The sequence below is a fragment of the Cynocephalus volans genome, chromosome 1 (assembly GCF_027409185.1).
Source record: "Cynocephalus volans isolate mCynVol1 chromosome 1, mCynVol1.pri, whole genome shotgun sequence".
Taxonomy (NCBI): domain Eukaryota; kingdom Metazoa; phylum Chordata; class Mammalia; order Dermoptera; family Cynocephalidae; genus Cynocephalus; species Cynocephalus volans.
Window position 1 is genome coordinate 279,113,894 of NC_084460.1, and position 17,327 is coordinate 279,131,220.

A 17,327-nucleotide genomic window follows, 5' to 3' on the forward strand; every position below is an offset into this window, starting at 1 on the left:
ATTCCAAAAGAAGGCCAAATCAATATTGTGTTCAAATAAATTAGGCTGTCTTAACATCTGACAGGCTACCTTATTTATATTTAAAATAGGAGCACCAATTTCCCAATAACTCATTTCATGTTGGAAGGTTAAACTATACCCCAGAGTGTTGACCACAGACCTATAAATTTCCAACTTAGAGATGGGCAAAGTTTGGGAAGACAGTTGTGTGTGACAGAACTAAGTTAGTGGTTATTCCGGATCTTCTCTATAGGAAAAGCTTGAAATAAATTGCAAAAATCATTATCACAACTCTCTCTGTAGAGGATCCATGGTGATTCTGAGAGTAGAACTAAGATATTCTAGCACTTAATAATAGGAATGAAAACAGAAGGCATATAGACCAGGCTGAAGAAATAAAATACATATACAAGCATGTGTCCTTAGCAACAGGATTGATAACAATGAAATTCCCCCACTAACTTTCTATTCGTAGTTATACCTCACAAGACAGTGAGTTACTTCACCTTCGATGTCAAAAACAAGGGGTTTAAAATAATGGTGTACCTCAACTCAAGAAACGTGCTTGATAATTCAAAATTACAAATTTCGTTTAAGAATGATTTTGTGTTAGAAACTTCCTTGCTGACGAAAGAATATTTACACTGTGGAGAGAGGAAGGAGAGGACGAAAAGGCAGGCACTGAAACCTCCAGCATTACAATTAACTTTTTACATGACCTTGTGGAAATCAGCTAAAACAGGACCAATAATATCTGTCTCATAGGGATGTGAGGCAGAAATTAGGTATTTTGTGTAAAAGGTAATATTAATGCTTGACATATAACGGTCACTAAATAAATATTAGTTTCCCTACTTTTCCCAAGAGCATATATGTCTCTTACTATTAAGTGAGAAATCGGTGAAGGATAATTTAGAATCCCTTAGACTATCATTGATCATATGGGTAATCACATGTGCTGATTCTGTGACTCTAGCTTGTTTCTAGTTATGATTTAGAGGGAAAAAAATAATAAAAAGCCAACAGATTATTTATCTCCATCAAAGTCAGTTAAGCTCTTTAAGAAGCAAGGCTAAACATACTTTCCATTCTCTAAAAAGCTATATACATAAAGAAAAATGCATTAAACATAAGTGTAGAGTATAAAAAAATGATAAAGAGAGCACACCCATTAAAGCATCACATGGATTGAAAGATAATAATTGCCAACATCCAGAATACCTTCTCCCTGACCTTCTGTGTCCTTCCAAATCACAGTACTCTCTCTCTTTCCCCTAAACAATATGGTTGAGTTTTGTCTAATCTTGAAGCCGAGTTATTTACATTGTTAAAGTTTTATTGAATGAATACAAAACAATTTATCTCTTTATTCTACTGCATATGGGTATTTGGGGTTGTGTTTTTGGCTATTATGAGAAATACAACTATGTACAGTTTTGTGCATATATCCTGGGGCTTATGTGTACACTCTTCCCTAGGGTACATACACAGGACTGGAACCACTGTGCTACAGGGCATGCATAATGCCAAATTGATCATACCCATGTTTTGTTTTTACCTCATGAAAATGCTTGAACATATCAATTTCACATTCTCATTTGTATGACATCTCAGAAGAAAAATCATAATTTACCTTGGCAAGTGTTCTATCAGCAGGAACTGCTGTTACGTCAAAACGAAGGTCTTTAGTCAAAGGCAGCCCAAAACTCCAACCTCCATATCTATGTAGAGTAATAAAATTTATATTTGTTTTAATGTAGAAAATTTTCATAGGTGGATAAAAGGTACGTAACTAGGAGCTCAATTTTTTCTTTCCATTAGGAACACATTTATAATATAAAATAAATACTGCCTGACAAATATCTTACATTTTTATTGATTCTCTTTACCATATTTAGTCTCCAGTGTACATTATAACTAGAGATAAAAAGTACTTCTAAACAATTGCATATGTACAGTAATCATTCTGAAAACAAGTGATGTGACATATAATCTAACCAATTCTTTCATTTTAACTGACCTATGCACCATCTCAAAAAATCTTAATGTTTTCATGCTTAAATATTTTTTTTAGACAATACAAAAGTGATATAACATTAGTTCTTATCTTTTTTCAAATGGATCAATTTCTTCTATACCTCAGGCATTTTTTCCCTAGCATGTCACCTGGTGCTATACTTTCTCTCTTCCTGGATGTTTGAAAGTAACTTGGGTCTATTTAACTACCTTGTAAGTTCATGATCTCCTAAAAATAAAAAGTTGATTTTTAAAATCAAGTAATAATTTTAAGAAAAGCTTAATTTAAATGTTCACCAAATTAGGGTCAAGTTAAATAAATAATGGTGCAATTATATTAAAATAATCTTATGGCTGTCATCCTAAATATGATGCTCTACAGCTATAGTTGTGGCATGCAAATACCATCATAGTATATTGTTGGTTTTTTTAAAAAGGCAGGCTTTAGAACAGTTTGTTTATAATAAAATCCATTTTGTTGAAAATATTTACATGTATATCTGTGAACAGAAAATTTCTTGAAGGATATACACCAAAATATTAATAGTGGTTATATCTGGGTGAAAAAATAATATGCTTTGCTCACCTGTAAGTTTCTAATTATTTTACAGTGAATGTTAATTATTTATGTATGCTGAGAAATGAAGGAGGGAAGAGATGGAGTAAAGAAGAAATTGCCAATTGTCACCAAAAGGCATGCCTTAAAACTCTCTAAGCTAGTATAATCCAGTCAATAACTTCTTTTTTGCTTCCAGAAAAAATATACAAATTTAATATACATTTTTGAGGCCTAAAAATACTTTTCAGTTTGCTAAAATAAATCTTAATTTACAGTCATTACTTAAATTTTAATACAGAAGGTTGTCTAGGTAAAACAGAACTTAACCATATAAATACTAGAAATTTGCATTTATTGCCTCTATTGTCTCAAGTTTACAAGACAGTTACTACTAAAATTAGAAAGCAATTAAATATATAATAAACAGAATACTTTACCTTTTTTGGACAAACTCATTTGCAGTTGATATAAGATAATTTTCCATGCGGTGCCCAGTGAGGTTATAAATTACTTGGTTAGAATAAGTTCTTCTATGAGGTGGGGAATAGTTAAATTTAGGACATTCCTAAAAAATAAAGTTAAAAGTTACGTTTTTTTCTGGCAATGCTGTGCAAATTAAATATACAATGTCAAGGAGCTTCAGTCTCACGATTTGTCTATTACTGCAACTGGTAGAGTGTGATAAGACTGTCCTGTGACTCTAAAGAGCTTTGAAAAAGAAGTCATCTTGCCTGTGCTTAGAAATTAGAACACATAGTTATTATATATTTGGAGCATATACATGTATTTAGGACTCATTTAAAGCCAAAAAAGAACACAAGTTAACAAATGTATGATATTCCTTGCGCTGTGCTGACAAGCTTAATATGTTTGAAGAATGACATTAAACATTAAGATGACTCAAAATTCCCTCAATAATTCATAGTGAAAGCCAAAAAATTGTTTGCCTCAAACTGGAATGGTAATGTTAACAGATGTAACTCGTCGGGGCTGACAGCAGTGGATGAAACGTTCAATACATTAGTTTTAGGTACCTAACCTAGGAGACAGAGCTTAGTTATATATATTAGTCTTTTATATATTGCATTTGTGTGTGTATATTAGTTTTATATGTTTTATATATATTTGTTATACATAGAAGTTTTATATACTCATATATATTTGTTTTATATATATCAGTTTTCTACACACAAACTTTTAGTCTGGAATAATTTTAGATTTACAGAAAAGTCATAGAGATAGTACAGACAATTTCTGTATATCCCTTGTCCAGTTTCCCCATTGTTAACATCTTACATTACCACGTACATTTGTTTAGAGCTTAGTTCTTATTTTTATGCTCATTTATTTTTATGTTCATAGCTTTCTGCACCTTCTGACTTACTTTTCAGTGTCCCATCTCATGCTTCATTGCCATTCAGTTTGGGAAAAGTCTAGCACTTTTCCAGTTTTTCCTTTAATCTCTACACACTATGTCCCAGAGCCTGCAGCTAGCACCACACGTGTGTCCCAAGAACACAAAGTTGCACATTGCTCTAAAAAATCCAGTGCTGGATTTCATCTCACATCAAATTGTATCAACTTGAAGATCACCTTCCAGAAAAGCAACGGTTTCACAAATAATTAAAGGAAGATGTGCTTATCTGTACAGCACCTTAATTATTTGTGAAACCAGTACTGTTCTAGAAGGTGATCTACAAGTGGAAGATACTCTTACCTATACAGCACATTTTTTTAGCTTAACTTTTTTACTAAATTATATTATACATGGAGAAAAACACATGTATTTTAAGTGTACCACCTGATGAATTTTGACAAACTGAATATACCTGTGTAACCAGCAACCAAGTCAGGAAATAAAACAATCCCAATACCCTAGATGGCCTCTCATTACACTCCTTTCAAATCACTAGTACCCCCAAAGTAAAAGACAGATTAGTTTTGACTTTTTCTATATTTTATATAAATGGAATAATATAATTTGCACTATCTTGTGTCTGACTCTTTTCTCTTGTCATTATTTTTGTGAGAATTTTCCATATGATGTGTATAGTTGCACATCAATTATTTTGCTGTATATGCATATAGTATTCCATTGTGAAAATATATCACATTTGACTTATCTATTCTACTGTTGGTGGACATATGGGGAACTATTACAGTGTTGCTATGAATTTCCTAGTATATGTCTCTTAGTGAATCTGTTCATATTTCTGATAGGTATATAATAATAGTGGAATTGCAGGTTCCACAGGGTATGCATATTTTCAACATTAGCATATATTGCTAGTTTTTAAAACTGTTTGCACCAAATTAAATTCCCATCAGCAGAGTATGAGAGTTCTGGCTGCTGCACATTTTTGCTAACACTTGGAATTTTCCTTCTTAATTTTAGCCTTTCTGGTGAGTGTGGAGTGGTATTGCTTTGTGGCTTTATTTTTATTTCTCATTGTTATTAAACAGTTGAAAATCGTTCTGGAGATATTATTTAAATGACACACAAGTTAAAAAAATTTAAATCTACTGGGGTTTTTTTGGTTAATAAAAATTACTCAGATTCTAATTTTAAATATTAAGTTAGTTGACTTTTACTGTGAACTAAGAAAAAACATGAAGAATTTCAGAAATCAGCTAAATTAGATGAGGGATTAAAAAATTCTATATAGTGGGTGAGAATAATTTTTTAATTTGCAAGGATTTCAGTTGTTGAGTCCCAGCTCTTCTTGTTACCATTTTGCAGGAAAATACCAAAATGGGTTGTATTCACTAAAAATATTTTTATTCTAAAATATTGTACCAAAACAGTTCAGGGTATAACCATGTGTCATTTTGAAAAAAAATATTGCTAGATACCCCACTTTGAGAAAGTAAGTTGACAATATAGTGACTCTTACAGACTAATAGTGACCCCTTTTCTTCAACAATCTTTAACTTTCCTAGTGAATTTAGTTCTCTTAGAAGTTTGGCAAATAGATAGGCTTAGACAGCTAAGGTCAGTATCTATAGAATGTTGACAAGAGTAAGTGATTGTTGGATCATTTTTCTATTTCTTTCAAGAAATGATTTTTGTCTGTAACCTGGAGGTGTTCTTAGCGACATATCGAGTTCTGCTCTGGATTTACACATTATTGACTCCCCAGCCGACCACTACATTGGCAATCGTACTGTATTTTCAAATATGACAGTTATGGTGGACTTTGTCATGTGAAACATAAAGCTTTCTAGACAGAACTGAATCAAGACTGAAAATTCGTTTTCAGTTGGTTACCACAAAGACCATCACACAATTACCTACCTTTGGAAATTGGTCCTGAGAAGGATTTAAAACAGTGACCTGAAGTTCAAAGTCAGTATTTTTGAGCTACCCAGGTCCATATCTCTGAGTTAATAGCTTCAATAAAATGAAATTATACTGACTCCTTGGTAACCCAGATAGATCTTTCAAGTTTCAATATTTACTCCCTTCTTTTTCCCACTTCATTAAAACTGAATTCTATCTTACCTGGATATTTTCTGAGCAGGAGCAAACACCAAAATTAGTGATAGGTTCTCCACTGGTATTCCATTTTTCCAGACTGTCTTTCTTTAAACATCGCCTGCAAAATAAATCTTTATGTATGAGCTTATTAGCAAGTACTTGGTATTAAATTCAGGTGTGTAGTCCTAGGTACAATTTACTGATTTTTTTAAATCAAGGAGGAGTTTCAAGATGGCGGCGGCTGCGGCGGCTGGCGCGGAGTAGCTGAGGTGGAAAAGGTGGCCACTGGGCCTCAGGCAGCCGGGAAACTTGTGGACCTTCCTCTGGCCATCTCTTAAGGGAGGACCGCTGCTGCTGGACGGTCGTGGGGGCTCAACGCCACTTTGCCCCCGGCAGGAGAGGCTGCCTCATTTACCGGCAACAGCTTTGAAGTGTGGAGCAGGAAAAGAACTGATTCTTAGCTGCAAAAGCGAGTCTTGAAACAGGGAACACGGCGCCAGGGCTGCTGTGGATGCAGCCAGGATCCCGGAGGCTGGGGCCGCACTGAAGGCGGCCAGCTGCCCTATTCAGGATTCGAGGTTTCAGGCCGGCATTAAAGAAGATTCCTGGGAGCGCCCAAGCGGCGCCGCGACTGACCAGCCCGAGGCGGCAGCGCCGAGAACACGGAGCAGCGCGGAGAACACGGAAGGCAACAAACCAGAGACAGAGCGAGCGCCCGACCTGGCACAGCACTGTGAGTGATCCCTGGCACAGCTCTGTTCGGGGGGGTGGATGCCCACGCGGCTCCCCGCCTGCACCACCAGGCCACTCACTGCCCCGGTGCTGCCTCCATTTTCCCAGGTGCGGGCAGCTCCGCCCTGCTCGGCCATCACTGAGCCCATTTGCTTGGCCTGGCGCGGGGCTTTCCGGACCCTGCGGGCCGACCTCCTCTCCCACTCCCTCCACGGTTCTCTGGCAGGGCTGGGGGTGTGGGGCGTCCCGACCAGTTTTGGGAGGGCAAGGAAGTACGGGCGGGCCGACTGTCACTCCACCACACCCTGGACTCCGGCCCCGGTAAACTTCCTGTTACTGGGAGGCAGATACCATCTCTGCGACCACCAGTTTGGAAAAAAGCCTAACGAATTTCTGGTTGGGAATAGTGTGGTAGGAGAGTTCCCAGGTCCGCTTGAACCTGCCGGAGAGCAGGCTGCAGGCGGGCACTAGACTCGGTTTATACCGGGGGGATACAAAGGTGAACAAGACCCGAGAAAGATCTACACAGTGCTACAAAGGCACCCAGAGAGACTGGTCGTCTGTGCCTAGCAGAAACCTGGTAGACTTCCTGGACGAGGCGGTGCTGAGCAGGGTCTTGAAGGCCCAGCTGATAGACGAGGGGTGCAGAAGACACGCCCCAACCCAGCACAGTGTGCACAGAGGGGGGAGACGTGCGGCCAGGGAGGCGGAGACTCGACAGAAACCACACACCCGGTGGGGTCGCCACTGCACGATCTAACAGCCTGGGCCAGAGCACACTGAACGGGGAGAAGTCCTGTACAGAAAGTGAAAGCTCAACAGAGATCACACACCCTGTGGTACGTGATCCACCAGCCCAGCAGAGTACAAGCTGACCAGAAAGGTGGATCCCCGGAGAAGCCCAAGACCCGAGGCAACCACACACACAAGACACTAGAGGCCAACTGAGCAGTCACGGCGGGAGCCATACCAAATTGGCAACCACAGCAACATCCTAGTTAGTCATTAGTCTTAAACCGGTGGACTGTGAAACCCCCTGCCACAATGAATAAACACCAAAAAAAAGACACCAGAAATACAAAAAATCAAGAAAGTACACCACCAAAAGTTAATAAATCTCATACTCTAGATCCTATAGAACAAGAAGCCCTTGAAATAACTGATAAGGAATTTCGAGTGATAATTCTAAGGAAACTGAATGAGATACAAGAAAACTCAGCTAGACATCATGATGAAATGAGGAAAAGTATACAGGATCTGAAAGAGGAAATATACAAGGAAATCAATGTCCTGAAAAAAAATGTAGCAGAACTTGCTGAACTGAAGAAGTTATTCAGCGAAATAAAAAACACAACGGAGAGTTTAACCAGCAGGCTTGTCGAAGTTGAAGAGAGAACCTCTGAACTTGAAGATGGGCTGTTTGAAATAACACAAGCAGACAAAAAGAAAGAAAAAAGAATCAAGGACATGGAAGAAAATCTGAGAGAGATATCAGACAACCTCAAGCGCTCAAATATCCGAGTCATGGGTATTCCAGAAGGGGAGGAAAATGGAGATTCCATTGAAAACATATTCAACAAAATAGTGGCAGAAAACTTCCCAGGTATAGGAAAAATCACAGATCTTCAGATCCAGGAAGCTCAACGATCTCCAAACGTATTCAACCCAAAAAGGCCTTCTCCAAGACATGTCATAGTCAAATTGGCAAAACTCAGAGACAAAGAGAGAATCTTAAAAGCTGCAAGAGAGAAGCGTCAAATCACCTATAAGGGAGCCCCAATCAGGTTAACATCAGACTTTTCATCACAAACCCTAAAAGCTAGAAAGGAATGGGATGATATTTTCAAAATACTAAAAGACAAAGATTGCCAGCCAAGAATACTCTACCCTGCAAGGCTATCCTTCCGAAATGAGGGGCAAATAGTATATTTCTCAGACAAACAAAAACTGCGGGAGTTCACTACCACAAGACCACCCTTACAAGAAATCCTCAAGGGAGTACTGGGTTTGGTTCCTGAAAAATAACTACCACTGCCATAAAAACCTAAGAAAAATCTAAACCCGCTAGTACAATAAAAATGGCATTCATGAAGAGAAAACAAGCTAACAAAAACACTATCTACAACCTAAGGAACCAACAAACAAAGAAACCAAACAGTAAATCAGAAAGCAAGGAACAAAAGACACCTACGACAACCAAACAACCAATAAAATGCTAAGAATAAATCAACACCTTTCAATAACAACTCTTAATGTTAAAGGCTTAAATTCCCCAATTAAAAGACACAGACTGGCTGACTGGATCAAAAAGCAGGACCCAACTATATGCTGCCTACAAGAGACCCACCTCACCCATAAAGATTCACACAGACTAAGAGTGAAAGGATGGAAAAAGATTTACCATGCAAACAGAAAAGAAAAACGAGCTGGAGTGGCTATTCTTATATCTGACAAAATAGACTTTAAACTAAAAACCATAAAAAGAGACAATGAGGGACACTACTTAATGATAAAAGGACTGATCCATCAAGAAGACATAACAATCATAAATATGTACGCACCCAATGTTGGAGCAACCAGATTTATAAAACAAACTCTATTAGACCTAAAGAAGGAAATAGACACTAATACCATAATAGCAGGGGACCTGAACACTCCACTGTCAATATTAGATCATCTAGGCAAAGAATCAGTAGAGAAACACAAGATCTAAACAAGACTCTAGACCAATTGGACTCGGCAGATATCTACAGAACATTCCACCCAACAACCTCAGAATATTCATTCTTCTCATCAGCACATGGATCATTCTCCAAGATAGATCGCATATTAGGTCACAAATCAAGTCTCAATAAATTCAAAAAAATTGGAATTATCCCATGTATCTTCTCAGACCACAATGGATTAAAACTAGAAATTAATAACAAACAAAACTCTGGAAACTATACAAACACATGGAAATTAAACAGCATTCTACTTAATGACATATGGGTCCAAGAAGAAATCAAGCAGGAAATCAAAAAGTTTATTGAAACTAATGAAAACAATGATACATCATACCAAAACCTGTGGGATACTGCAAAAGCAGTATTGAGGGGAAAATTTATTGCATTAAATGCTCACTTCAGAAGAATGGAAAGATGGCAAGTGAACAACCTAACACTTCACCTTAAAGAACTAGAAAAACAAGAACAATCCAATCCTAAAGTTAGCAGACGGAAAGAAATCATTAAGATCAGAGCAGAACTGAATGAAATTGAAAACCAAAAAACAATTCAAAAGATCAACGAATCAAAAAGTTGGTTTTTTGAAAAGATAAATAAAATTGACAAACCATTAGCATGGCTAACAAAAAAAAGAAGAGAGAAGACTCAAATAACCAAAATTAGAAATGAAAAAGGCGATATTACAACTGATTCATCTGAAATACAAGGAATCATTCGAGACTACTATAAACAACTATACGCCAACAAATTTGAAAATCTGGAGGAAATGGATAAATTTCTGGACACACACAAGCTCCCAAAACTGAACCGTGAAGACGTAGAAAATTTGAACAGACCAATAACAATAAAGGAGATTGAAGCTGTTATCAGAAGGCTCCCAACAAAGAAAAGCCCAGGACCAGATGGATTCACAGCAGAATTTTACCAAACATTCAAAGAGGAATTGACACCGATTCTTTACAAACTATTCCAAAAGATTGAAACGGACGCAAATCTCCCAAACTCATTCTATGAAGCAAACATCATCCTGATACCAAAACCAGGTAAAGATATAACCAAAAAAGAAAACTACAGGCCGATATCCTTGATGAATATAGATGCAAAAATCCTCACTAAAATACTAGCAAACAGAATACAGCAACACATACGAAAAATTATTCATCACGATCAAGTGGGATTCATCCCAGGGATGCAAGGTTGGTTCAACATACGCAAATCAATAAATGTGATACACCATATTAATAAACTCAAACACAAGGACCATATGATCATCTCTATAGATGCTGAAAAAGCATTTGATAAAGTTCAGCACTCATTCATGACAAAGACCCTCTATAAGTTAGGTATAGAGGGAAAGTATCTCAACATAATTAAAGCCATATATGCCAAACCCACTGCCAATATCATCCTGAATGGGGAAAAGCTGAAAGCTTTTCCTTTAAGAACAGGCACTAGACAAGGATGCCCACTCTCACCACTCCTATTCAACATAGTGTTGGAAGTACTAGCCAGAGCAATCAGAGAAGAGAAGGAAATAAAGGGCATCCAGATTGGAAAAGATGAAGTCAAACTGTCCCTGTTTGCAGATGACATGATCCTATATATCGAACAGCCTAAAACCTCTACAAAAAAACTCTTGGAATTGATAAATGATTTCAGCACAGTAGCAGGATACAAAATCAACACACAAAAATCAGTAGCATTTCTTTTCTCCAATAGTGAACATGCAGAAGGAGAAATCAAGAAAGCCTGCCCATTTACAATAGCCACCAAAAAAATAAAATACTTAGGAATAGAGTTAACCAAGGAGGTGAAAAATCTCTATAATGAGAACTACAAACCACTGCTGAGAGAAATTAGAGAGGATACAAGAAGATGGAAAGATATTCCATGCTCTTGAATTGGAAGAATCAACATAGTGAAAATGTCCATACTACCCAAAGTGATATACAAATTCAATGCAATCCCCATCAAAATTCCAAAGACATTTTTCTCAGAAATGGAAAAAACTATTCAGACATTTATATGGAACAATAAAAGACCACGAATAGCCAAAGCAATGCTGAGCAAAAAAAATAAAGCTGGAGGCATAACACTACCTGACTTTAAGCTATACTACAAAGCTATAATAACCAAAACAGTATGGTACTGGCATAAAAACAGACACACTGACCAATGGAATAGAATAGAGAATCCAGAAATCAACCCTCACACTTACTGCTATCTGATCTTTGACAAAGGCACCAAGCCTATTCACTGGGGAAGGGACTGCCTCTTCAGCAAGTGGTGCTGGGATAACTGGATATCGTTATGCAGGAGAATGAAACTAGATCCATACCTCTCACCATATACTAAAATCAACTCAAAATGGATTAAGGATTTAAATATACACCCTGAGACAATAAAACTTCTTAAAGAAAACATAGGGGAAACACTTCAGGAAATAGGACTGGGCACAGACTTCATGAATACGACCCCAAAAGCACGGGCAACCAAAGGAAAAATAAACAAATGGGATTATATCAAACTAAAAAGCTTCTGCACAGCAAAAGAAACAATTAAAAGAGTTAAAAGACAACCAACAGAGTGGGAGAAAATATTTGCAAAATATACATCTGACAAAGGATTAATATCCAGAATATATAAGGAACTCAAACAACTTTACAAGAAGAAAACAAGCAACCCAATTAAAAAATGGGCAAAAGAGCTAAGTAGGCATTTCTCTAAGGAAGATATCCAAATGGCCAACAGACATATGAAAAAATGCTCAACATCACTCAGCATCCGGGAAATGCAAATCAAAACCACATTGAGATACCATCTAACCCCAGTTAGGATCGCTAAAATCCAAAAGACTATGAACGATAAATGCTGGCGAGGCTGCGGAGAAAAAGGAACTCTCATACATTGTTGGTGGGACTGCAAAATGGTGCAGCCTCTATGGAAAATGGTATGGAGGTTCCTTAAACAATTGCAAATAGATCTACCATACGACCCAGCCATCCCACTGTTGGGAATATACCCAGAGGAATGGAAATCATCAAGTCGAAGGTATACCTGTTCCCCAATGTTCATCGCAGCACTCTTTACAATAGCCAAGAGTTGGAACCAGCCCAAATGCCCATCATCAGATGAGTGGATACGGAAAATGTGGTACATCTACACAATGGAATACTACTCAGCTATAAAAACGAATGAAATACTGCCATTTGCAACAACATGGATGGACCTCGAGAGAATTATATTAAGTGAAACAAGTCAGGCACAGAAAGAGAAATACCACATGTTCTCACTTATTGGTGGGAGCTAAAAATTAATATATAAATTCACACACACACATACACACATACACACACAAACCGGGGGGGGGGGGGAAGAAGATATAACAACCACAATTATTTGAAGTTGATACAACAAACAAACAGAAAGGACATGGTTGGGGGGGAGGGGGGGAGGGAGAAGGGAGGGATGTTTTGGTGATGGGGAGCATTAATCAGCTACAATGTATATCGACAAAATAAAATTTAAAAAAAAAAAAAAGAAAAGAAAATTTAAATCAAGGGAAAAAAAAAAAAGAAAATTTAAATCAAGGAAAAAAAAAAACAATTTACTGATTTTTTATAACTTAAATATAGATTGCACTACCATTTTCAAGTAATTTGACATTCTGTGGTGGGGTATTGAGGGATAGCATCTATTTGATTAAATGGTATTGAGACCAAAGCTCACCGAATTGTCTTACTGTGGCAGGACGGGGATTTTTGTCTCCTTTATTCTCTTTACTCTTTCATCCTCTCTTCTGACAGGATGGGGATGCTTTAGTATAATAATGCACTAATGTCAGGTTTATATGTGTTATGTACTATCTTGGAAATTTGAATAAGCAACACTGCATAGAGCAAAAATATGAGAATTGGAGTCAGAAGACCTTGGTTTTAGCTCTAGCTACACAATTTACTATCTAAATTTCTTTAGATAAGTATCTTAGTCCCTGTGAGCCTCAGTTTCTTTAACCGTAAAGTGAGATTAATAACTTGTAGGGTTGTTGTGATTGTTAAAGTATGCATACAAAAGAGCTGTACAAATTATAAAGCATCTAATGTTTGTTATTACAGTGTAGCATATTGGAATGAACTAAAGGAGATACAATCAGTTAAAAAAAAGATTTTTGTCAGGGTACCGCCCTCTTCCAGCCAAAGAATACACACGTTCACATGCACATGCACACACACACACACTGGAATGTTGAAAACAAAACAAAAAGAGCACAAGCAACTTACAGATCACTGGTGTTCAGACACAGGTTGTCAATGCCAGGGAAGTCCCACATTGCTGATTCCAGTGCTTTTGTGCTTGGGTGAGAATTCCTGCAATATTAAAGAACAGAAATAGATTCATGATTCTTCCACTCATCTCCCATATTAAAACTGTGTTCACATATAATTTGAAGAAATGAAACATGCTGTCTATGGAATTGTTTTCTTAAAAATCTAAGACTCAGTGTCAGAAAAAAAAAATGGTATCACAGGAAAAAATATGCACCTGTCTCTGTTTGGCTGCCTTATTATTCTCCTAATCATTACACACATTTAGTGATCATCTATTGTATATAACATTATATTACACAGAATTATGACATTGATATTCAATATTCTTGAGATCAATAAAAAGTTATTTCCTGTATATTACAACAAATTGGGAAGTCACATCTAACCTGGCTTTCTTGATTAAAGTGTAATCATTAAAAATAAATATGTATTGTAACTTTGTTTTTAGATGACTGCCAAAATTCTTAAAAAGTTATCTGTTGGTGATAAGAAGTGATGTATTACAATAAATCAAACTGTCAATTCCTTTTGCAGAATTAGGTACTGTGGGTCCAGATTTCTCTATTCTTCAGCATTCCACAGCATTCAGTCAAGTACACCTATACCTCTAGAAGCATTTTGGAAACACTCAATTTATTTTATTTTAATTTATCAATAGACAATGTAGTTGATTTTCATGTTCCTTTTCTTCCCTCCCTCTCCCCCCTCCCCCCATCAACATCATATCTGTTCACAAGTTCAAGGAATTGTTGTGATTGTTGGGAAACAATCTTAATTAATGGAAAGAAACTTACGCATAGAAGGCTGTCTGGTCAGAGGTGCCATAAAGAGAAGGGGAGATCTGGATCTCAGGATAACTGTTGCTGGAATTTCTCAGTGTGCCGAGGCCCATGGCAGTGGTTACAAAGATGATGGGGAGGATAACCTGAGCAATAAGACCTTTCCAGTTCCTGCGAGTGTGGTGGAACCTCTTAATGAGAATAGCCATTATCTTTTTTAATAGCAGTCCCAAGCCATCCAACCTCTCTCCTCTTGTCAGGATTTTGTCTGATTAAGAAAAAGAGATTTGATATAATTATGGGAAATCTTCATAATTCAAGTAGTAAAGTAACTTCAAAAACTATGGATGGATGGTACAATACGGTGTGGTGGGTAGAACTTATATTTTAAAGATTTGGATTTGAGGTTCAGCAATTCACTTATCAGCTTTGGCCTTGAGCCTCTCGACTGGGAAAATTGAGGACCATAATACCCATCTCATATAGAACTGTATGTAAAAGTGGTTTGAAAATTGTAATTCACTATACACAAAATATTCGTCATAAACATAGTAATTTTACATGTCAAAGTTAGATTTCTATAATTTTATCAGTAAATACTGTCTCCGAACTCTCAAGTTTCAGTGTAGTCCAGTACATATTACTAATTGCTAATACTCAAGACTAGCCTCTATCAAGAGATTGAATTGAAATTAGAGACTAAAACACCAACCTAGTCCAAGAACTCATTCCAATTGTGAATAATTTCATGATTGTGAGTCTAATTGGCTCTGATTCTAATGTGAGGTCCAAAGAATTCAGCCTAAATGTGGGAAAAGGAAATCCCTCTCCACCAAAGTATAATTCTAGCTCAAACACTCATTCATTACATTCTCTTTAGAAATTTGGAATGATTATATAGCTTTTCAAAACTCCATTTTTATCGCAAGAGTCACAAAAAAGAACTTATTGGAAAAAATGTCTACCCTCCCTCCCAATTTGAAATGCTTTTCAGGTGCTGCGAAAAATTTCATGGCTTCTGAGAATCAGAGCAACTGTGGAGGCCATAAACTGTTGCTACCTCAAAAGAGCTCTTACAGCTAATAATTTCAGCAGCCTTCTTTAAAATATAGTTCAAATATAGTATTCTCTCCGAAGGCCTGTTACCGCACATGCCTTCACATGTAATAAGGTGACGGTATTCGTCAACTCTGTGTATATTTTTAATTTTCCATCACAAATTATGCAGCACAAAAATCATGATCTTCATTTAGCTGATAAGAAAAAATACAAAGCTGCTTAATTTAAAATGAATTCCAATTAAACAGAGTGAACAAGTTTAAATGCAAACTCATATCTCTGCAAAAGGGAACTGTGGAAGGAACTGAATATTTTGAGTTAATTAGTATGCTTTTCTGTTTCTTGAGAAATTACATGTGGATGACTTACAGGTGTATCAAATGGAGCAAATGTGCTTGCTCAAAGATAATGTCAATGAGGGGAATATTTTGACTGAAAAGTAGTTTCAAATTATGAGACAAACGCAGAGGAAAATACACAGCATTTACTTCCTGAAGCAGATGACCACTTTCCAATCAAAGACCTCAATTCCATGGACTTCACAACTTTATTCCCCAAAATTTGATAAATGAGAAATATGGCAGAGGACAAATGAGACTCAAGTTCCAGAATTTTGCAAACATCGGAGATTATCTTTTCTGAGTTTTAAAGCCAGGAAAATGTTTAATTAAAAGTTCTGTTTCTAGAGATTTTTCCCAATTTAAGCAAACTGCTTAAATGACTACTCTATAATTAATGTATCATTTTACTATATGCTTCCTTAAGAAAACAGTGTTTCCAGAGGTATAAATTAACTGTCAGAGAGTAAGAGACAATATAAGTTATTTTCAAAAGCAGCCAATCTTTCAAAGTAATGTCAAGAAATATAATTTTTTAAATATATCCCTTGTGAAGAATTGGGGTGGGGGGGAACCTATTATTATAGATTCTTAGCCATCAAGTTCAGCTTTATCATTTCAGAGATTATTCCCTGAAAGCATTTTCTCAGCACCTGAATGACTCAGAGTGAGGGGAGGTTAGACATGGTTTCCAGTGAGGTACCATAAAGAGCGATGACTCTTTTTTTTTTAACTTATTTTTCATGACTATTGCCTCCACTTGAACACGTCTAACAACAGGGAATAAACTATAAGATAAACTTGTCTATCATCGGACAGCACCAATTATTGGACAAGTTAAAAAAGGACTTTAACTTGTTGAGCATGAGTCTGAAATTGTAGTAAATTACACCTTGAAAATGACTTGTGGTGGGTTGAAGGAATACTTTACCACCTTATCAAGGAAGGTCTCATGTTCTCCAAAGTACATACTTTTAAAGGAGAGAATTAGATTTGGTCTAATGAATACTTTGTATATTAAAAAGGGAAGCTTTTATTTCTTTAGTATTTTTGAGGTTAGAAAGAAACTTTGAAGTTGAATTTTTAAAAAATCAAAATCTGTGATTTTCTCACTCATGTCACCTATTGGAATTCATCAAAATATTCACGTTAGATTTATACCGTCTCTGTCTGTGAAATTGCTGCTGCTCACAGACAAATCGTCAGGAGTTGAGATGCCGTTGGTACTGGAATTTCCGATTTTCTTTTGTGTTAAGTGTTCAAGACTCATATCACTATTTTTTTGTGACTCTTTAGTTAAGTTCAGAAACAC

The 17,327-nt window shown here is 36.7% G+C and overlaps 1 protein-coding gene across 1 annotated transcript in view; it reads right to left on the minus strand.

The window, feature by feature from the left end:
* The window catches only part of ABCA12 (ATP binding cassette subfamily A member 12), a 157,094-nt gene that overhangs the window by 21,969 nt on the left and 117,798 nt on the right, over positions 1–17,327 (minus strand). The window contains exons 33-38 of the mRNA XM_063101417.1: positions 17,177–17,327; positions 14,634–14,886; positions 13,792–13,878; positions 6,078–6,171; positions 3,013–3,140; positions 1,634–1,721 (exon numbers count right to left, since the gene is read on the minus strand). Coding sequence (XP_062957487.1) covers positions 1,634–1,721; positions 3,013–3,140; positions 6,078–6,171; positions 13,792–13,878; positions 14,634–14,886; positions 17,177–17,327 — 801 coding nt within the window. The remainder of the gene's footprint in view (positions 1–1,633; positions 1,722–3,012; positions 3,141–6,077; positions 6,172–13,791; positions 13,879–14,633; positions 14,887–17,176) is intronic.